Source organism: Pelophylax lessonae (genome assembly GCF_965119305.1).
Source record: "Pelophylax lessonae genome assembly, chromosome: 4".
NCBI lineage: Eukaryota > Metazoa > Chordata > Amphibia > Anura > Ranidae > Pelophylax > Pelophylax lessonae.
Window position 1 is genome coordinate 518124640 of NC_138771.1, and position 23471 is coordinate 518148110.

At 46.6% G+C, this 23471-nt stretch overlaps 1 protein-coding gene across 4 annotated transcripts in view; it reads left to right on the forward strand.

Annotated features, from left to right (window-relative positions):
• The window catches only part of BRAF (B-Raf proto-oncogene, serine/threonine kinase), a 172100-nt gene that overhangs the window by 89681 nt on the left and 58948 nt on the right, over window positions 1-23471 (forward strand). For all 4 annotated transcript variants that reach the window (XM_082254636.1, XM_082254638.1, XM_082254635.1 and 1 more), the window contains exons 4-7: window positions 1451-1554; window positions 9865-9967; window positions 10514-10662; window positions 20381-20500. In XM_082254636.1, coding sequence (XP_082110762.1) covers window positions 1451-1554; window positions 9865-9967; window positions 10514-10662; window positions 20381-20500 — 476 coding nt within the window. The remainder of the gene's footprint in view (window positions 1-1450; window positions 1555-9864; window positions 9968-10513; window positions 10663-20380; window positions 20501-23471) is intronic.

Genomic DNA, 23471 nt, shown 5'->3' on the forward strand with positions numbered 1-23471 from the left:
AGGGCCCACCAACAGGCCAGGTTTGCAAGATAACTGCAATTCATCCCAGGTGATATAATTTGCTGCTCAGTGATTGCATCTAGTCTGCATCTCCCCAAGGTAATACTTAAAATCTGGCCTGTTAGTGGGCCCTGAGGACCGGAGTTGAGGTCCACTGATCTATAGGACCATCATTTTTACAAGTTCCCTGTAGTGTGACCTAAAGATTAAGTTCACCTTTTTAAAAAAAAATTATATATATATATATATATATATATATATAAATGGCACTTTCTGCAGGTACAAAAATGTACATCTATTTTTCTTTAAGGAGCCTGCAGTGCATTGCACCTATCACCAGCAGATCAAGGTTGCAGTGTCCAGCTCCTGCAGACTTTTAGCATAGCTGTCTGCCTGTAACTCTTACAAGGCAAACGTTACCTGAGAGTAGGAGTATCAGTGAACTACAAGGTTGCTCACCAGCGCTGTCGCAGCTCATTGAAAATAACAAGCCGTCAGCCACAATGGCTGTACTTGTATTCATTCATTCACAGGAAACTTTTTTTCCACACAGCTGTGATGTTTTCAAATTGTGACAGCGGGTGCGGGGAGGAGATCCCTGGCGGGCCGCTGTCATGGGGGTGGAAGGGGAGGAGAGTTGCAGATGCTGGAACCTGCTACATGTAACCTGTTTCAAAAGTGAACTTAGCCTTTAATTTACCCTGTGTTGTCTTCTGCTCCCTCTAAGCATGTGATGATATTTTCCAAGAAACCATTTATGGCAACTGGCTTAACCACAAAAGGTGTGTGGTTTCTTTTTTTTTGTCATTCTAGTCCTGAGATTTACTACCCTACCATGTGGCACAACCAGCCTGAAGACTTGAGTTTTCTTAACTGTGTTGCCTAACTGCAGTAAGGTCACCACCTGATCCCTGACCAGAGATTGGACAGGGAAGAAGCTGCAACACAATTATGTTTTCTCTCTGCTCTCTTCTCATTTTGGCACATATGAAGGCAGCATGCCTGTTTGGCTGCTCCTCCTTCTCCCTTTCCAAGTGCTGCTGTATTTGGGATTACAATAGGCTAAAATCCAGTCAAATTTAAAAATATTGTACTGATTGTAGTAAAAAATAATCATTCCTTTTTACACCTGCCTGAAGTATGGCTTTGAAAGACATTTATGGCTCTAAGCAGGTAGTCTGGAGAAATAAAAGTTGTTTCTGTCTCCTTCTCTATCGTCCTTCCTGTCAGACCAAAAATGCTTGCTTAATTTTTGTTACCAGGAAAAAGCATAAGCGTTTTGCAATATTCATATTAATATTATCAAGTCATTGTATGCAGGACATATGCCCCCTACCTTTTACAAACGCTTTTAAAAAAAGGTTAACAACCATTGCCATATAAACTTCTCAATAAATATTCTGTATAATGGTCCTCTACAAAAACACCAGTTGTATCTTTGTCCCCCCAGGTACCAGCTAGGTGTGGTGTGACAGTGCGGGATAGCTTAAAGAAAGCACTAATGATGCGAGGTTTGATCCCAGAATGCTGTGCAGTCTACAGGGTCCAGGATGGGTAAGAATATTATTGCTAGTATTTTTCCAAAGTCTTATCTGTCAAACTAAACGAAAATCATAAAGGAAGGATCTTGCAGCAAAAGAGGTATTGTACACGCCTCTCTGGCTAGCCAGTGTCTTCTATCTTCCTTACAGCACTGCAAATTCATTTAGACTCTTCAGGCTTCAACCATTCTTTTAGTGTTGTGTACCAGTGTCGTCGCCAGCGACCCCTCCCCCCGCGGAGTCCTGTAGTGACTTAGGGGATGAGAGTAAAGAACCACAGAGTGCAGCAGGGGATGCAGGGATCCATCACTCCCAGGGGGAGAATTGAATGCTTGAATGCTGAAGAATTTGGGCTTCAGTGCTGGTAGTAATAAAGGCCTACGCAGCATATAATAAGGACCTTCCTTTTAGGATTTCTTCACCCCAGAGGATCTCCTTGTTTTGTAGTGCAACGTAACAAAGATGCAAATTGAAGCACCACACCCCTAAGTGGCCTAGATACAACCTTATTCCAATAAAAGTCAGGGGGACAATCCAAAGAGTAGCCCACTGCGAATAAAGTTGTATATGGAGCACTTAGCAGTGGTGTGGCGCTCCAGTTTCTATTATTATTTTCAGGTGAAAGGCCCAGGCTTCCCCACTCAGGGAAAACCCCTCCCAGCACTGCAAAGCCCCAGTTTTGTGCTAGTGTCCTTAGGTGATGGATGCGTCTGTTGAATTTCTTTAAAGACTATCAGTTTGCCTATGGTTTTTTCTGCTTATTTTTTACACCCCTGAAGGGGTAGGAAATGGCTTTATCTGGATCGACCTCCTATGGCCCAGAGGAACCGTACCTGCCCTTGTCTTGGAAGACTGGGGGCAGGCTTTAATGTTACTAGGCGGGACTGGATCCTGCACGCAGCACTTTCCAAGATACCTGGAAACCTTCCCTTTTTAGTGTTTCCTTCGCTGTGCCTTTAGTGTGCTTTGGTGGATGATGTAGCTTTCACTTGGACAGTGGCGGTGTTTAGTAGGGGCGGGTCCGGCTTCTCTGTGTGTGCGCAACAGTGTCATTTTACACATCTGCGCATGCGTGGCCACTTTTTTTTTTTGATCCTTTAGCGCCCAGAGTACTTGGCTGGGAGCTCTCTACTCCACCCCGTAGTGACACAGGCACAATGACAACAGCAGCGCAGGATTACCCTGCAAGTACTTGGGGACACTAATGCATGGGACATTGTCACCAGCTCCCTAGCCCAGGCAGACATTCCTCCCAGCTGGGTGGCCAATCCCATTCTTTCCTTCAGCAAACCAGATTAACCACAAAGGGGGGAGGGGGGGGTCAATGAAGTGGTCTCCCAATATTTGTGCTGTTCATGGATTTAAATTCATTTTTCTCTTTCGTTCATTGACAGACACAGCTCCAGATCTTCTTGACCATTAGGTTATGCTGCCCCCTACAGGAGTAGGACACTAGGCAGGAATTTTTTTCACCACGCCTATCGCGCAGTCCCAGGGGCTATACTCCCACTTCCTGCTATAATTACTCATTTTTTTCTGCCTAGTCAGGAGTAAGGACCAATTTCCTTGCTGGGATCTCTGGTCCTAGCATCTTTTTTTTTTCCTCCTTTTTTTTTATTTTCTGTTCCAGTGAGAACTACAAGCAACTGCCAGACTGGGCGACGCACTGGATACCCTAGATCCTTACGATCTCCCTAGTCCAGCCAGAAAATGCAATCCGATCTCAGCTCTGCGCTATGTCAGCCACGACCTAGTCCCACTGGACAGGGGCTGGCCGGCAAGTTAAACGTCTCACGAGGACGCTCAGGCATGGTTACAGCCTGAGTCGCAGGGTACCTCTGGCCCACAGCACCCTCATTTCAAGATGGTGGTGCGGTGGTCTGCCTGAAGTGGTGCCCACCTGGTTTCCATGGTGTGGTAAGTAGTGTCCCCCTTTTCGCTGGTGGCCTGTTGGGATGGACGTGGGCCCCTCCCTAGGATGGTTTGTCCCCCCCCCCCCCCCCGAGTTCCCCTCCTTCCCACAGAGTGCCGCAGGCTGCTATAAACTCGGTTTTGTGGGGGGGGGGGGGGGTCCTGGTAGGGGAGGCACGTTGGTGCTGAGTGGAGCCGATATTTTGCCGTGGATGGCTGGTGTATCTATCGACAGCCAATTTCTTGAAGTTTTCCATTGAATAAAGCGGCGGCCTTGTTTTTTGAGCCTACGGTGCGGTGATTCGACGGTGGACCTCTAGTGTTAACTCCAGAGCCTCCTCCTTCTCTCTGATCACTTCACGGCGTGCAGCTTAATGCTTTGCTCTGTACCTAGGTCATGTGGTGAGTCCCTGTGGGGATAGACGGCTCTCGCTCTTCTTTGCTATAGCAGCACCTTGGTGGGCTGGGACCTGTGGTGCCGCTTGTGCAGCGATGGGGAATTTTTTATCAGCGTTTTTTTTTCGCTATCTGCTAAGGTAGTCCCTGGGTTTACCATGGAGCCCCTTGAGCATGTTTCACCACCTGACCCTCTCTGAAGCTGCGGGGCCCTGTCCGCTTTGTCTGCTATGACGGCTGTCCTGGAGTCACTAGTGTCCGAGGTGGATATGTTCCTGCAAAACAGGATGGGCAAAAGGCGCCCCCCGCCTTCGCCTGCATCCTGTCCCCTCAGTTTCTTAGGTTGATTTGGCTGCCGCGGATGCGAGTCTCCCTACTGGGTCTGCGTCCACGCACCCTGAGTGCACTGATAGGGAGGATGATTTCTCTTCCAATACAGCCACACAGGAAAAGGCGCTAGTGGGTGCACTAATTGTAGCAGTGCGGTAAACTTTAAAACTGGAGGACGCTGCTGCTGCGGCGGCGTTGGAGGAGTCGGTACGTTTCGGTACCTGCAGATCCTCTAAGGTGACAAGGGTGTTTCCCTTTCCTGCCTATTTTTGACAAAATTCTTATGAGTAAGTGGGGTTCACCTAAAGACAACGTTGGGGTGCCAAAGGGTTTGCTAGAAGGTACCCTTTTGAAGAGTATATTAAAAAAGAATAGCGCGCAAATGCAAAAGAAATTACTACCAAATCTGAAGAGAGTCCATAAATAAAAATGGGGGTTTGGTCCCACCATATGGCCATATCGTGCTCAAGCCCACTACTGCGTCAAAGTACCCCATTATCAGTGGGTCCTACACTATCCATGAAAAAGAGATGAATCCAGCCATTCTAACCCTTGGAGATAACACTCCTTGCTGGGGAAGATGTGCAAATGCACTACAGGGGACTCCTCCTATATCCACTTGATGGTGGACACTGATTGAGTACAGGTGTGTGTGGGGGGTGGGGAGGGCTGCTCAACCTCGATAGTCTGGTCAGACCGAATACATAAGAAACAGGCAAAAAATTTGGGGGAGCATACCCATGTATTTCCAAAGCTGCTGCAGCTATGAACCAAAAGACATGTATATTAAAAAAGAATAGCGCGCAAATGCAAAAGAAATTACTACCAAATCTGAAGAGAGTCCATAAATAAAAATGGGGGTTTGGTCCCACCATATGGCCATATCGTGCTCAAGCCCACTACTGCGTCAAAGTACCCCATTATCAGTACCCTTTTGAAGAGTCCCTGTTAAAAAAGCTGACAGTCCCACCTGTAGTGGACTCTCAGGTTTCCTTGTTAAATAAAGCCACCCTTCTCCCGGTGGAGGACTCTTCGTCTTTTAAAGACCCTTTTGACAAGAGAGCTGAGTCTCTGGTCCGACATCCTTTTACCATGATTCAGTAAAAAGACGCTGATATGTGTGGAATGTGTAGGTGACTCTGTCCCAAATTTGAACATGAAAACACAAGGAGTGGCCCGTGGGACTTTTAAAGAGACACATACCAAATATTAAAAATATACAAGTTTATTGCACATCATAATGTACATTTAAATCAATAATTACATGGTGAATTCATCAATAGAAAAAAACATAAATAATGAAATACAAATTCATAACCTATACAATTTCATATATGGATATCAATTTGTATTGTACAGATCCTGTTGTACACAATTTCATATAGAAGCAACAGTCTGTGCTGCGTGCATCTCAACACGTTTCGCATAATGTTAAATGTGCTCCATTAGGAGAAGCACAGATGTATATAAATATTACAGCAATATGGATTTTTGCAAATGACCCAACGAGGGTCTGCAGTATCCCAACGGTCATTCCATTAAAATATGTTGTCAATAAGGGTGACAGGAAAGTTGCCCCCCCCCCCCAAAAAAAAAATAGAGGTGCATAAATCTTCCCCCCCCCCCCCAGAAGTTGGGGAGGAAAGCCTGATTACAGGTAAATTGCCAGCATCCCCTGGGAGTCCCGGGGAGATGTCATGATTTGACAAAAATAACAGACCGGAAGGCACCCTTCTCCCATGGAGGACTTTACGTCTTTTAAAGACCCTTTTGACAAGAGAGCTGAGTCTCAGATCCGACGTCTGGGTTCCATCCTTAAACCGGTGTTTACCATAACTTTGGTCTCCCAGACCTTAACAGAATGGGCAAAACTTTTGCGCCAGGATTTGGAAGGGGAACAGATTTCCCCTAACCTCAGAGCCGGCAGGCCAGTTGGTCCAGGGGTTGCAATTCATCTGTGATGCCTCTCTGGATGCGGTTCCTTATAGTCTGCAGGGTATCTGTAACAGCAGTGACCCTGAAGCGCATGATATGGCTCCAACATTGGTCTGTGGACCAGGCTTCCAAGAACGTCCTGTCTGATCTCCCCTTTGTAGGAGATCGTCTGTTTGAAGCTTCCATGGATGAGATCATTAAGGGTCTTACAGGGGGGGGGGGATGACTCTTCTCCCACAGGCTACCAGGAGCAAGGAGGCTCGTCGCAAACGTGGCCCTTTCTTCTCAGCTCACAGTCTTCCCTTTCGTTCCTCAGGACAAGGGATCGAAATCCCCTCGAACCCCCTCTGGAGGTTCCAAGAGGCCCTGGTCTGGTAAGCTGAGAGCGGGTCCCTTCGGAACCGCAGACAAGCCCTATTCTACCTGAAGGGGTGCCCTCACCCGTATCTTATTTGGGGGGGGGGGGGAGGCCCATCGACGTTTTTTTCCGGACCCGTGGACCTCCTTGATTCATGACAGGTGGGTTCACAAGCTGATTCGGTCCAGTTACAAAATCGAGTTTCGGTCGTCTCCTCCGGCAAGGTTCTTCCCTTCCAACCTGCGTTTGTGCTTAGATCACCTGCACGGTGTCCTCAGGGTGGCGCAAGATTTACTTCTACAAGAGGTCATTGTACCAGTTCCCGATTCGGAACATTTTCAGGGGTTTTACTCAAATATGTTTACTGTTCCCAGGAAGGAGGGAAAGGTTTGTCCGATCTTGGAACTCAAGGCCTTGAACCGCAGGTATAAAAATTCCAGATGGAGTCCATTAGCACGGTAGTGGCATCCCTTCATCAAGGGGATTTTCGGGCCTCCATAGATATCAGGGACGCTTACCTTCCTATCCCTATGTCCGGGCATCAACGTTTTCTTCGCTTTTCCGTGGGCAAGGAGCATTATCATTTTGTGGCATTACCCTTTGGTCTAGCCTCAACTCCTCAGGTGTTCACAAAAGTGTTGGCCCCGGTGTTAGCATTGTTACGTCAGCGGGGGATTGCGGTACTGGGGTACCTGGACGATCTACTGCTTTGAAGGACAACCTGGACATCACTGTGAGAACCCTGTGAGAGTTTGGATGGAAACTGAACTTCCAAAAATCTGCTCTGGTTCCATCCACCAAGCTAGACTACCTGGGCCTGACCTTGGACTCGGCCTCAGCCCTGGTGTTTTTTCCAGGGGAAAAACTCTAGAAGAAGCAGGATGTGATTCAGCTCCTGTTGTCCAACAGGAGTTCATCTCTCGGGACTTGTATACAAGCGCTGGGCCTGATGTTTTCCATCTTCTAAACAGTTCTGTTTGCAAAGTTCCATATGAGACCTCTGCAAAGGGAGGTTCTTGCCAAGTGGGACAAGAATCCACAGTTTCTAGACAATGTGATTCTGTTGAGTGGGGTACGAGAGGGTCCCTGATTTGGTGGCTTCTCTCTGACAGGGAAAATCCTTTCTTCCCCCTGTACTGAACAATGGTCACCACGCATGCCATCCTGTCCAGGTGGGGAGGCGTCATGGGGCACGGATTGTGCTTAGGGGGTTTGGAACCTGGAGGAGTCCAGACTGCCGATCAATATCCTGGAACTTCGGGCGATCAGGCTTTGCCTGACCCATTGTCTGCATTGTCTGCAGGGGCACCCGGACAAAGTCACGGCCTATCATATGTCCATCACCAGGGGGACACAAAAAGTGTCCTAGCGGCCCGGGAAGTTGCCAGCATTCTACAGTGGGCAGAACGCTTTGTACCAGCCCTCTCTGCTGTACATTATCCAGGGGTGGAAAATTGGCAGGGGGGCTACCTCAGTCGGCAGGCTTGGACCAGGGAGAATGGTCTCCTCATTCGGAGGTGTGTGCTGACGCCACAGACTCTGGTTGCCCCTTGGGGCATACACTCTTTTTTTCTCTTCTGAAACCTCTGCCAAGACTTCTACAAAGAATAGAGGCAGAAGGGATTCCGGTCATCCTAGTGGCCTCAAACTGGCCTTGCCAGTCTTTGTACTCAGATCTGGTACAGCTGGTCACCAACGTCCCTTGGAGACTCCCTCTCAAGGGGCCGATCTTCCATCCTGCTTTACAGTCGCTGGTTTTAACGGCATGGGTTTTTAAAGCCAGATGCTGAAGGATAGGGGGGTGTTGGAATCAGTGATTCCCACGCTGTTAAAAGCTAGAAAATGTACTTCTAGGAAGATTTATCATCGCGTCTGGAAGGCGTATATTGTGTAATGTGAGACTGAGACTCCGGGGGTTCCCCCCATTCCTTTTTGGTGGCTAGAATTTTGGAGTTTCTCCAAAAAGGGGTAGATCAACACTTGGCCTTGGGAACCACCAAGGGCCAAGTTTCAGCCTTGGCGATTTTTCTTTCAACGCCCGTTGGCTACCCACTCCTTGATTCATACTTTTATTCAGGGGGTCCGCCACTTGGCTCCCCTGGTGAGGTCTATGTTGCCCCCCGCGGGACCTCAGTTTGGTGCTGTCGGTTCTTCAGAAACCGCCTTTTGAAAATATTTGTGAGTTTCCTCAGCTCACTTTGACACAGAAAGGTAGTTCTTGGTGGCTATTACTTCTGCACGCAGGGTGTCGGAGTTGGCTGTGTTGTCTTGCCATTCCCCTTATATGGTAGTCCATAGAGACAAAGTAGTACTTCGTCCCTGTCAGTCGTTCCTTCCTAAGGTCTTTCTGGTTTCCATTTAAATTAAGACATTGTATTGCCTTCCTTGTGTCCCAAGCCTAAACACCCTAAAGAGATTGTGTCAGATTCCCTGGTTGTGGTTCGGGCAATCAGGGTGTATCTGGCGGTAACTGAGTGGTTTAGGAAATCAGACTCACTATTTGTCCTTACGGTTGGACCTCGTAAAGCGCTGGCTGCGTCTGCTGTGACCATTTCCAGATGGATCAGGCCTATTCTATTAAGGGTCAGGATCCTCCTTTCCCTGTAAGGCACATTCTACAAGGTCCTCTTGGTCCTCTCATCTTCAGACGTCCGTGGTGCAGGTTTGCAATGCGGCCACCTGGTCGTCTGTGCACACTTTCACAACATTTTTTAAGGTAGATGTGTTGGCATCTGCGAATGCTACATTTGGCAGCAAGGATTTGCAGGCTGCTTTTTGAGAGGACTAGTCCTCTTTGAAGGTGTAATTTTCAGGTGAGCTCTAGTTCTTGGTTGAGCTCTTGTTTCCTGGTTGGCTAGGTTAGCCTTTTGGGAATTTTTTTTCTGCTGTGTTTTTCCCACCCCTCATGTTTACCCCTCATATTTGACACCGCTTTGGGACGTCCCAATGGTCAAGAAGATCTGGAGCTGTGTCCTTCAATGCACTAAAGTGAATATTGGGTTTTTGTCTTACCGTAAAATCCTTTTCTTTGATGTTCATTGACGGACACAGCACCCACCCCTCTATTGAGTTGGGTTACATATTCTTCTGACACTGCTTGCAACAAAACTGATTGCCTATAGCAGGAATAGGAGTATACCCCCTGGGACTGCCCCATAGGAGTGGTAAAGTTTTTTTTTTTTTTTTTTTTTTCCCCCTGCCTAGTGTTCTACTCCTGTAGGGGGCAGCATAACTCAATGGTCAAGAAGATCTGGAGCAGTGTCGGTCAATGAACATCAGAAAAAATAATTTTACGGTAAGACAAAAATCCAATTTTTTACAATATGTATTTATTTCTTTTTTTACTTTTCTTGTTATTCAGTGTTTTGTAATTCAAGGATTGTTCTTTGACAGGGAGAAGAAGCCAATAGGCTGGGACACAGATATCAGCTGGCTTACGGGGGAAGAGCTACACGTAGAGGTTCTGGAAAACGTGCCCCTCACAACACATAATTTTGTATGTATTACAGTAAACTGCAGAAGTGGGAATTCTTCTACCTTTTTAATTTCATACTGTGCATTAGTTTATTTGCTTACTGTAGAAATAAAAACCTTAGTGAACATGTTTTAAAATACTGCTGCACATTATCAATAAGTGTAGCTTAAAAGTATAATTGAACACGCTACTATAAAAGCTGCCTGTAATGCAGAAAATAGTATTTTTTTTTTAGTACATTTTTTTTTTTTTTTAACTGTGGATTTGTCGGTCACGTGATCGCACAGCCTCTCTTAACATCCTTCTTCCTCATAACAGAGTGAATGTATAGTAAGTAGGTGGGTAGTATATCAATGTCGCACACAGTAGCTCCCAGCAGGAGCAACCTGGTTGGTCAAAGGGGTCCTTTTGGTTAAATGGACTATGGGGGGGGATACAGGCATGCTATACATCAGCAAGGCATCTTTTTGTCTTGATGCCTGTCCTGTAAAGTAGTCCTTTTTAATGTGAGGGAAATCTGACTTGTGTGCTCCTGATTATTTTTTAATTTTTTTTTTTCCTTTCCAGGTACGGAAAACGTTCTTTACTTTGGCGTTCTGTGACTTTTGCCGGAAGCTGCTATTCCAGGGTTTTCGCTGCCAAACTTGTGGCTATAAATTCCACCAGCGGTGCAGCACAGAGGTGCCCCTTATGTGCGTCAACTACGACAGACTTGAGTAAGCACCCATTTGCATATGATTGTGTTCTGTCAGTAACTCGTTTTAAATGTCATTGCTATCCAAAACCAACTTTTAGGTCTGTTTCACATTGCTACTTTAAACAAGCTGTTAACAGGCTTCAGCACTAATCAAAGCTTGTTGAAAGCCTGCCAGAAGCTTGTTTAACCACTTCCCTTCCAGCGGCGTACTAGTACGTCACTGGACTTTCGGTGGTTATACTGGGATGATGCCCCGGTAACTTTTTTTTTTTTTAAGAGCGGGCGGTCATCTCTCTTGTAATAGCAATCAGAGCGACTACCCAGCCTCTCGGTTGCTATTACAAGTAATGGGAGGGGATATGTCGCCACCTCCACGGCTCTCTCGGGCTCTCCCGCCCCACCGTGAGACCCAAGCGGCCAGCCGGCATGTCTGCCAGGTGGCCAAACAGCCAAGCAAAGCCAAGATCAGCTTTGATCGGCTGTTTGTAATAGTAACCCAGAGCGATGACATGACATCACTTCTGGTTTGTTACATGTGAACAAAAAGTGGCAGAGAAGGCCCGGACTGGAAGTAGTTAACCCCTTGGCACTGGAGCTTCTTGGCCCTTTAAGGGGCTTCAGAGGCGGAGCAGGGTTTATGATAATGTGACTGCTGTGATTGGCTGTCCGTTTAGCTGCTGGTAACTGTACCGAGAGCGCGCAGGGCGCACTTTGAGCACAGCTGGTTTTGCAATGTTGCATGCAAATATGCGGCCATTTGGTGCCAAGGCCCACCTGCAGAGAGGCCACATACTTGCATGCCAAGGCGCCAATAAGTTAGATTGGCAATCAGCACTCCCATTGAGATCTGTGTATAACATTTCCAAACAGAAGCTGAAGGGCACTTTAAAGGCTCAGAGAAAGCTACCTAAAGCTTGCTGAAAGTTACATAAAAGCTTGCTGTTCACACTGCTCTTATACAAGCTGCAGTCCATGTGAAACAGGCCTTATACTTCTGGGTTTGTGTGCATTCAGTTTGGTCTTGTCGGCTTCACCACCAACATTTGAACGGATTCACTAGAAACTAATGTTCGAAAAACACTGACCTCATCAAATCTTTCTTGGTTTACACCCCTCTCCTGCTGCGGATGCTGACTGCCGTAGTGACGAGTAAATACAGCCCAAATGTTCTGCAGAATCCAATGCTTTATGGAGTATCAGTTGCCTGGTCTTCTACTGTGGATTCAGGTTCCTCCTGCCAGCCCTTATGTTACTACAGAACATCATAGTGACATAGGGGCTGACAGACTAAACCACTGAGTGCAGGGGGATCTTCAGCTGTCTGTTTCTCTTCACTGAAGCAAAGATTGATAGTGTCCAACTGGCAGGAGGGGTGAGTGTTTGATATTTTATGTATAGTGAGCACTGTACTTCTAATTTTGTTTAATTTTGAATATAGTAGGGAAGGGTAAATCTCCGGTCAATACATATTTTGCGGTCTGTATCCTGTTGGGGATTACTTTCACCTAATTTCTCAGACAAACAGGAAGAAGTGAGAGGTAATTTCTAAAGAGTGAGGGGAAATCCCATCCTAAAACAGTTGTCACTAGAACAGGTGCCCCCATTGGAAGATTTACCCTCTTCTCCGGCTTATTGACAGCTTAAAGTGGTTGTAAAGGCAGAAGGTTTTTTCTTATGGCATTCTATGCATTAAGATAAAAAAAACCTTCTGTGTGCAACAGCTCCCCTCAGCCCCCCTAATACTTACCTGTGGTTTATCTAGATCCAGCGATGTTGCAGGAGTGTCTCAGCTGCTTGGGGACTCCCCTACTTATTGGCTGAGACAGCAGCACGGCCCCATTGGCTCCTGCTGTTGTCAGTCAGCCAATGGGGAGACCAAGGGGGCGGGTCAAGGCCATAACTCCATGTCTGAATGGACACAGGGAGGTGTGGCCCAGGTTAGGTGCCCCCATAGTAAGCTGTTTGTCTTGCGGGCAATCAACAGGAGGAAGGGGCCAGGACAGCCGAAGAGGGACTCGAGAAGGGAAGGATCCGGGGCTGCTCTGTGCAAAAACCACTGCACAGGGCAGGGAAGTAGAACATGTTTGTTATTTTTAACAAAAAAAGAGAGACTTTAGTATCACTTTAAAAAATGTTTTTACTTCCATCACTATCTCTACCAGTGGTCACCAGGACCAGTAGTGGAGATGAATAATCTCAGTGAGGACTCTGATACCAATAAAAACCTGTCGGAAGTCCTTACCCTTCCTCTCTCTATCCTAAACTATAAAAAGTTTTGACTCCACATTCACTTTAAATGGCAGGAAAAAAAACTTGTATCTAGGTGCTGAGCTATTCTTGCGATAAATACAGAAGGTACATTTTCAACAAAGGCAGATATGTTAGCTGTTCTATTACAATTTATGTATTTTCCCAGCAAGACAGGTGACCTTTGCATAGACATTTCTATCAAGTGTTAAAATCAAAATATTAAATTTTATGGAGGCCCATTTGAGCAGGGCAGCAATAAGCTGTGTAAACAATCTTACTTGGCTTGTTCAACAAGCAAAACAGAAGTGTCCAATGTGACCTGTATATAGTGCTCCCTTTTTGGCTTGCAGCCAAATTTGCCTGGGCCCTGGGATATCTGTCTAATATACACTGATCAGCCCCAATATTATCACCCCTGACAGGTGAAGAGAATAACTGATTATCTTGTTACAATGGCATCTGAAAGTGAGTGGGATATGTTAGACAGTATCTGAACATGAAGAAGCTTAACCACTTTACCTCTGCTCACATTGCTGCTACTGCAGCAATGTGGCTCGTTCCCGTCCAGGACTGGACTCCTCCCCCTGTAGGCGGCGCTCGCGCGCCGCCGGAGGCTCGCTCCCGCTGTTTTCAGTCACAGCGGGAGTCGGGCCAGGGGAGGAGCAGCGGCGATCGCCGCCGCTCTTCCCCGATCGTCGGGGAATCGAGTGAGGAGATCCGCCCGCCTGTGTAAACAGAGCGGGCGGATCTCCTAAGTGACAGGGAGTGACAGATCGGAGTGTTTAGCATAGCTGAACATCCGATCTGTCCTTCTGTCACATAGTCACCCCCCCCCCCCCCCCCCACCACACGTCAGTAAGCACCAGGCATACATTAACCCCTCCCTCTCCAATAAAATTAACCCCTTCACTGCCAGTGTCATTTACAGTAACATTGCATATTTATAGCACTGATTACTGCAGTAATGTCACTGGTACCCCCAAAAATGTCAGTCAAGGGTCCGATCTGTCCGCCGCAATGTCGCAGTCCCGCAAAAAAAAAATCGCAGATCGCCGCCATTACGCGTTAAAAAAAAAACACCAAAAATGACAGAAATCTTTCCCGTAGTTAGTAAACGCAATAACTTTTGCGCAAACCAATCAAAATACGCTTATCGTGATTTTTTTTACCAAACATAGGTAGCAGAAAACAAATTGGCCAAAAAATTTTAAAAAATGAGATTTTTACATTTTTTTGGGGGGGGGGATTTCATATAACAAAATGTTAAAAATATTATTTTCTCTAGCGCTCATTGACAGACGTAGTCCTCGGTGATACACCACCTTCGGGTTATGTTGCCTCCACAGGAGCAGGACTAGACAGGAAATTAAAAAGCTCTGACCACACCCTAGGGGCAGTCCCAGAGGGTATATCCTCTCTCTCTCTGCCTCAGCAAATCAGTTATTTTCTGTCTAGTTAGGAGTAAGGACCTAGATACCTTGCTGGGATCTTAGGTCCTGGCAAGAATTTTTTCTTAAAGGATTTTTTAGACAGCTTTTTTTCTCCAGTGTTCCTGTGAGATCTTCAAGCAAGAAAGCTGAACTGGGCGACGGGCTGGATGTTGAGATCCGGTGGTCACCCCAGTTCAGCCTACGAGCGCGTGCAGGCCATAGCTCCGCGCTGGGTCGGCCGCGACAAAGTCCCATTAAAGGACTGTCCACGCGAGTTAAACGTCTCGCTGAAACGCCAAAGACCATGAGTCACGGCGTCCGTATCGGTCGACAGCCCTCCCGCCACGGTGGAGAGGGGTACTGTCAGGAGTTGGTGCCCGCCTGGTTCCGGTATGGTGAGTAGTATGTTCCCCCTTTTCCCCTGACGGGTCTTGTGGTGAACGCGGGCCCCTCTCTGTATGGTAAGATAGAGTCCCCCTCTATCCTATAACATGACACAGATCCTCCTACTTTGAGTGTGATTTTATGTGCAAAAAGCCAGGAGGCTTGGTTTGGGAGCTAACAATCTAATTGTATACATGTTAAAAAGATGTAATCTGTGGCATTCTGGGAATCTTACGGTGTTAAGAATAAGCTACCTACCAGTCAGAAGCCACGGACATGTAGACTGCCTTCCTAATCAGATCTCCAGCTATTAGCAGGCCTCCCGAATGGCCATGCGGTCCGCCAGGGCCGGTACCGCCAACCACGCCATATCCCCATGCAGAGAGAGTGTTGTGTGCCCTGCAGCACACCGCTATTCAGTACAGGCCGCCGCCATTTTTTTTGCTGGATCGCACGAGCCGCCATTTTGGCGTAGCCTCGTGTCTCCAGCATGGGGGCGGCCATGTTTGAGGTGATCCAAACACCTCGTGGAGCTTGGGGGAGGCGCCGGAAGGCGTGCAGAGGGGCGGAGCCGCCTCCTTTCTTCCTGGGCAGCCAGCCAAAAGACTTCCTGTTTGTCAAGACAGCGCTGTAACCTGTTGCAGTTAAACTCTGAGCATCAAGTGGTGAGCCTGGGGGTCTATCTCTCTCTCTCTCTCGATCGATAGGGATCCCTAGCAGGTAACACTAAGGGGCTTTTGTGGCGCTGGGGGTCTGAAAAAAAAAAAAAAAAAAAGTTTTTTATTTTTGAATTATATTATCCAGGAAGTGACTGGAATTTATCATGGACCCTGCCACACATATTCCCCCACCTGTTTCCCTTGAGGGGGCCACGGGACCCGCCGGTGCACAGAGTATAGAGTCATTTACAGCAATTTTGGAGTCTATGGTGGCTCAGGTGGAGGCGGCCTGTCAGGGACGGGGGTCAAGGAAGCGACCCCCGCCTACCCCTATACTATCTGACACCTCTGACTCTGATTCAGAGATGGTCACTGCAGTTGCAGGTTCCTCTGCAAGGGCGGTTATCCCAGGTAAAGCCCCCTCAGACAGTGAGGAGGACGCTTCTTCTCCTGCTATAATTCAGGAAGAAGCATTGGTGGACGCACTAGTTGTGGCAGTCCAGGAAACCTTAAAACTTGAGGCTTTACCGGCAGAGGCAACTGAAACAGAGATTCCTTTTGGTACTAATAAGCCCATCAAAACGGTGAAGGTTTTTCCTGTACCTAAATGTTTCGGTAATCAGATTAAAGGAGAATGGGAGCATTCTAAACGTACCTTTACTATTTCCAAGCGTATTGCTAGACGCTATCCGTTTGAGGAATCCATCATTAAGAAATGGACGGTACCACCAGTGGTGGATCCACCTATTTCCAGGCTGAATAAAGCCACGGTTATTCCAGTGGAGGACACTTCGTCCTTTAAGGATCCGGTGGATCGAAAGATGGAAGCAGAGTCCCGCACCATCTTCTCTCTGATAGGGTCAGCATTTAGACCAGTAATTGTTATTGGTCTAGTTTCCCAGACACTTACGGAATGGGCGAAAATGGTACGCCAAGACCTTAGGGGAAAAGATATTCCCCAGGAGACATCTGATTTGATGGAACAGATTATACAAGGGCTACAGTTTATCTGTGACGCAGCCTTGGACACTACTCCCTTATTAGGGCATGCATCTAAGTCAGCGGTGATCCTCAGACGTGTGCTGTGGTTAAAATGCTGGTCAGCTGACCTAGGTTCCAAAAAGACCTTGACAAATCTCCCCTTTCAGGGGAATCGTCTATTTGGGGCCAACCTAGATGAAATCATTAAGGATGCCACTGGGGGCAAGAGCACTTTTTGCCACAGGCTGCTAAAGCTAAGGGACCTCGCAACAAGCGAGGACCTTTCTTTACCGCCCATAAAGGGCGCCCGGCTGGTACTAGCGGGAAAGGCAAGACTCCTCCAGGAGGGTTCAAGAAGGGCTGGTCGGACAAGCAAAGGACCAACCCAGCCAAACCCGAAGCAAAGGAGTACACAGCCTGAAGGTGCGCCCCCACCCGGTTTCAGGGTGGGGGGACGTTTTCACCGGTATTCAGGACATTAGATCGAGCATCAACCACTACTACCGGTGCGATTCTTCCCTTCCAACATTTAAGTACTACAGGAAGCGGTAGTTACTGTTCCCTGAATAGATCTTTTCCTTTACCTTTTCCTAAGATTAGTCCCGATACCTCACAGGAATCGGATCTGGTTGACCAGATAGGCCAAGTAGCCTCTAGTCGGGTGACTTCGGTCCCTGAGGTTCAACCAGAAAAGATCACCTTTCCTGATAACTATCAGGTATCTGATAAATGTGTGGGAACAGAAAACGACCAGACTTTCTCGGATGGTCGGGGCCAGATACCTCTAGGGACGCCTGGTTCAGATTCTATCAGCGCCAGTGGTCCTAGAAATTCTAGGCTGGCCTCCTCAAGCCGGCCTGGCCGACTTGGACATGCTAGTCGCAGACGTTCTGTGGGAACTTCGTCTCAGGGAGTGTCTGTGGTCTCAAGGACCAATTTACCATTGTGCTTTACAGTCGCTGGGTTTAATGGCCTGGCCATTGAGACCCAAGTACTGAAGGACAGAGGTTTGTCTACTTCAGTCATTCCTACCCTTATTAAAGCAAGGAAAGCGACTTCCAGCAAAGTCTATTATCACACATGGAAGACTTATATTGCGTGGTGCGAATCTTTAGGATTTCCTCCACGTACCTATTCGGTGACTCGAATATTGGCCTTTTTGCAACAAGGGGTTGAGCAGAAGCTAGCCTTGAGCACCATCAAGGGTCAAGTTTCAGCATTAGCAATCTTCTTTCAGAAGCCTTTAGCTACCAAATCCTTGGTGCGTAATTTCATCCAGGGGGTGCGGCACCTGGCTCCTCCAGTCCGCGCGCCCTTACCGCCCTGGGATCTTAATTTGGTTTTGTCGGTTCTACAGAAACCTCCCTTTGAAAACATCAGGGAGATTCCCTTGCTTACTTTATCCCAGAAGGTGGCCTTCTTGGTGGCTATTACTTCTGCTCGCAGGGTGTCCGAACTGGCTGCATTATCATGCCAGTCCCCATACCTAGTGATTCATAGGGATAAGGTAGTACTTCATCCTAAGCCATCTTTTCTTCCTAAGGTGGTTTCAGATTTTCATCTGAATGAAGATATTGTACTACCTTCCTTGTGTCCTCAGCCCAAGCATCATCGGGAACATGCGTTGCATTCCTTAGATGTGGTTCGGGCAATCAGGGTATACCTGAAAGCTACGGAATCTTTCCGTAAGACGGATTCACTTTTTGTGATCACGGATGGCCCCAGAAAGGGTTTGCCTGCATCTGCCGCGACCATTGCCAAATGGATTAGACAAACGGTGGTACAGGCTTATTCTATTAAGGGTCAGAGTCCTCCGTTCCCTGTTAGGGCGCACTCCACTCGAGCGCTCAGTACTTCCTGGGCCTTTCGCCATCAGGCGTCAGTGGTCCAGGTATGTAAGGCGGCCACCTGTTCGTCGGTACATACCTTTACAAAATTCTATAAAATTGATGTGACGGCATCGGCGGATGCCTCATTTGGCCGCAAGGTTTTGCAGGCCGCAATTTGAGGAGACCGGTGGTCTACCTCGAGGGTTTTTTTCTGTTTGGAAAAAAAAAAAAAAAAAATTTTTTTCTCTTTTTTGTTGAGTCTCATTAAGGATGAGCATTGTAAACTTCTAGTTGGCACCGGTTGGGCCTTCTAGATTGGGATTTGATTTCATTTTCCCACCCCTCAGTTGTGATACTGCTCTGGGACGTCCCGAAGGTGGTGTATCACCGAGGACTACGTCTGTCAATGAGCGCTAGAGAAAAATGGATTTTTGTAAAATCTTACCGTAAAATCCTTTTCTCTTAGCTCATTGACAGACGTAGTCCCCGCCCCTCTGTTTTTTGAGTTGGGTTAAAATCTCTAAAGACTGCTTTTTCACATAACTGATTTGCTGAGGCAGAGAGAGAGAGGATATACCCTCTGGGACTGCCCCTAGGGTGTGGCCAGAGCTTTTTAATTTCCTGTCTAGTCCTGCTCCTGTGGAGGCAACATAACCCGAAGGTGGTGTATCACCGAGGACTACGTCTGTCAATGAGCTAAGAGAAAAGGATTTTACGGTAAGATTTTACAAAAATCCATTTATTTTTTCAAAATAAATGCTTTTTTTTGTAAAAAGCGCACAGGTGATCAAATACCACCAAAAAAAAGCTCTGTTTGTGGGGAAAAAAAGGACGTAAATTTTGTTTGGGTACGGCATCGCACGACCGCGCAATTGTCGCACAGCGCCGAATCGCAAAAAGTGGCCTGGACATAAGACCGCAAAATCCTCCGGTGGTAAAGTGGTTAAAGGAGAAGTTCACTTTGAATAAAAATAAATAAATGCACATTTTTTTGCAGGTCAAAAAATATGCATTTACAATTTTTTTTTTTGGAAGGCATTGCACCCACAATCACGACTCCTACAGACTGTCGGTGTAAGCTGTCTGTTCGTACAGGCAGGCCTCCAGTTTCAAAAAGACAGGAAGACTCGATGAGCTACTAGAGCACTCAACAGCGCCCTGGTAGTTAATTGAGAACTACGGCCCGACTGTCATAAAGGACTCTGGGAATAAATTAAACTGCCGTGTGGGCAGAGCCCTGCCCGGCCGCAATCTTTTAAAATAGTGACAGCTGGTAGTGGGAGAAGATCTTTAGCCTGCTGTCAAGGGAGTGTGGGATCGGGAACAAGTTACGTGTTCCCCCTTTAAAAGGTTGGAATGTGTAGCTTGTTCCCAAAGGTGAACTTATAGTTGCTGAAATCCTTAAAGGATGACAAGGGCACAATTATAATGGATAGATGACTGGATCAAAGCAACTCAGAAACTGCAGCTCTTGTAGGATAGTCCTGGTCCGTAGGGGTGAGGACCCACCAAAAGTGTTCCAAGGAATGAAAATCTGCCATGGCAGCCAAAGCTCACTGACGTGCGAAGGTTGGTCCGTGTAGTCCAATTAAATAGAAGAGCTACTGTAGCTCAAATTGCTGAAAAAAATAATGGTGGTTCTGATAGGCATCAAAACACTGTGTATTGCAGTTTGTTGCATATGGGTGTGCATAGCTGTAGGCTCGTCAGGGTGCCCACACTGACCTGTGTCCACAGTCAAAAGTGCATACAGTAAGCACATGAGCACCGGAAATGGACCACAAAGCAATAGAAGAAGGGGGCCTGGATGGATGAATTCAAGAATAGTTTGAGGAACCAAACAATGAGTTTGAGATGTTGACTTGACCTCCAAGTTCTCCAGCTCTCAATCCAAACAAGCATCTGTGGGAAAGATTGGAAAAAAAACAGTCCGATCCACCTGCGAGGACCCACCTTGCAACTAACAGAACCTAAAAGATCTGCTGCTTACAACAGCTTTGTGACACAACAGCATAGCTTTAGAGGTTTAGTGAAACCCACAGTGGGTTATGGTGGATGGTCATAATGCTATGGCTGATCATGTAGATGCCTGTGGAGTTTTGTGATGGACCCGATGTCTGCTTTTGAGGTTTTTCTGTGAATTCCTCTGAACACCACTCAAGTTAGTAGTCTCATTCTCCCCTTTTTTTTGTCTTGCCTTCCAGTTTACTGTTTGTCTCGAAGTTCTTTGAGCACCATCCGATATCTCAGGATGAAGGTCCATTTGAAGAGGTGACTCCAGCCGTCGAATCCTTTTCCCCCTCACCACCGCCCGATATCAGCGGGTAAGATACTTCAGTTTGAAGGTTTTGCAGGATTTCCTTTTTTCTGGCTGTTTTAAATAGAATTGATCGAAAATGTTTAATGTATAATTTGAAAATTATTAACGTTGTGGTACTTGCCTGTCCAACTGCCTCCGAACTGGACTGATTTGCAGAAAAACATCAGCAAATGAATTTTCAGCATCTGATTTTTACAGGTATGTCAGATGATGCCTCCATCCCCAATGCACATTGTGATTTCACACACTTTCACCAGTGGGTGAAAGCAGGCATCAGACACCACCTAAGGATTTATTGACAAGTATATCTTTGTAAGGAATAAAAGAGCAAAGCTAAGGGGACAAGGAAAGTATGAAGCATTCTTTTTTTCTTTTTTTTATCCAATAGTTTAAAGCAGGGGTCTCCAACAATCTGTGGCCCGGGGGGCCAGATGTGGCGCTTTACTTTTTTCTGGCCCTTGATGCACAATCCCCCCTATGACACCAACGATGGGGCACAATTTCTCAAAATAATGGAGCACGATTTCTCCCAAGGACACAAGCAGTGGGGTCCAGTGACACCAATGATAGGACACAATTCCTTCCAATGACACCAATAAGGAGACACCGTTCCTTTCAATAATACCAACGAAGGGGTGCAATTCCTTCCACTGACACCAGCTATGGAGCATTGTTTTTTTTTTTTTTTGCCCACAGGCATTGGCACCTTTTCTACTTCCAATGGCCACAGTGCCGCCCTCCTATAGTCTGGAGGACTGTAAACTGTCCCTTTTTGTTTAGAAAGTTTGGAGATCAGCCAAATATTTTCCCTTAGTTTGGGATAGAGCGCAAAAGGTTTTGAATCCGTCAGGCCTTACTGCTGTCGTGGGCTCCGTAAGGGAGCCTTATTTCCTGTCCTGGTGACGATGTTTTATCAGACAAAAAGTTTGAGAATTCTGTTAGATTTTTATTTCTCTGTGTCCCTGTTTCAGATGATCCCTTATTTTTGTTTGGTAAAACCCTTGCCAGTAGGACAGGAAGTGAGGGGAAATCTCCCCAGACAGCTGTAAAATACCAACAGAGGTGCTTTCCCTCCCTGCTCTATTCAACTTAGAAAAAAAGCTTTTCATTTGACACACAGTTTAAACAAGTGTTTTTGTACAGTTTTATAATTACACACAAGGCAGCAATATTTGCTCATTGCAAATTCTCTCTCAACATGGTCAAAACATGCAAAAACACCTAACGTTTTTAATCGCATTCTCTGAATAAGGTTTCCGACTTTGTTTACTTAGCCATTAATGGCCCTTTTAGCACTGTTATGTTTGAAAACTGCCAGGTTTAGGGTGGAATTTCCCCATTCCCCGTTTGTCCACCCCTGAGTGGGATCATCACAAATTGCTTGTGCAGTCTCATCTGCAGCTGCAAGTGCTCCTGTGGGCAATACTCGAAGAATAGCAAGCTGGAAATATTGTTATGTTTAATCTGTCAGGGGGTTGGTAGTTGTCTAATTCTGGATTATCCCTAGCATTTAGCTGAGTCCTGATCTGTTAATAGAGCTTTTTAAATGTTGGATTTTCTGTAATCCTGGTAGTGAATGGATTGTGGTTTTCATTTTTTTTTCTTCTTTATATCATTATCCTAATCTAAGCAGAATTCCCGTTATCTGTATTGTACTTGTGTTTTTAAATGTCTTTTTTTTTTTTTTTAAACTCTGTTTATTACAAAAAAGGCCGGTACAAAAGACACAACATAAAAATATGGCGTCCTGTCAGATGACAAACAAAAATTCACACAGTACAAAAAAATGATCAATGAAAGCGGTTGCAAACCGCTGTATTTTTTTTTTAACTTGCCTGCAAGGAAAAGGCATAAATAAGTTAAACTTACCTGAAAATGAAGCGTTCAGCGATGCAATGCCATCTCTGGAGGCAGCGTCCATCTCTACCCAGTCTTCCGTCCGGGTTTACAGCTCCGGCTCTGTGATGGGCCGGAGCCGTGATGAGATCACTCCCGCGTATGTACGTGGAGCCGCCAGTCACGGCACACCGCTCTGAAGAAAGGGCATGGGTGGCCGTTCCTTCAGAGCGCATGTGCCAGTGACGTAACTGGCTGCTAGCTCAGTATATATCTTCTAAACCGTGCATGTTTAGGAGATATTTACACTACCTATAGGTAAGCCTCAATATAGGTAAAACCTAAAGATGGAGGTTTACTTCCTCTTGAAGTGCCATAAACCGTGTTGTATAACAAACCATTTAACAAATGTTTCTCTAACCACTTCCCGCAAACCGCCGTACCTGTATGTATGTCAGCTTGAAGAATTGGCTGTACCGGGATGATAGCTGCAGCTATCAACCCGCTACCGTTTTTTAGAGCTGGCGGTCGGCTTTCAGGACAGAACTGATGCGGCTGCTGACACCCCCCCCCCCTGCCCACTTCCGCGGCTCTGCTTGGGTCTCCTGTCCCACCGGGAGAACCGAGCAACCAGCGGGCATGTCCGCCGGCTGGTTGGAGTCCCGAGCGAAGCCAGATTAGGCTTTGATCGGGTCTCCGATCATGTAACCCGGAAGCGACATCATGTTACTTCCGGTTAACTCTGCTGCCAATGGCGCCATTTAAAAAAAAGTTTCAGTATTCACAAATGCCGGTTTTTGGCGTTTTGAATACTTTAATACCCCTTATCCCTCCATAAAGAAGAGTACCTGTTACAGCCTATTACTGTCACAAGGGATGTTTTACATTCCTTGTGACAGCAATAAAAGTGATCAGATTTTTTATTTTTTTTTTTGTAAAATGGGAAAAAAAAAAAAAACATTTCTCTATTGTTCATTGACAGACGCAGCTCCATATCTTCTGCTGCCCCCTACAGGAGTAGGACACTAGGCAGGAAAAAGCTTTACCACACCTATGGGGCAGTCCCTGCAGGCATACCCCCACACACTCTGCTATAGCCCTCAGTTTGTTTCTGCCTATTTTAGGAGTAGGACCTAGTT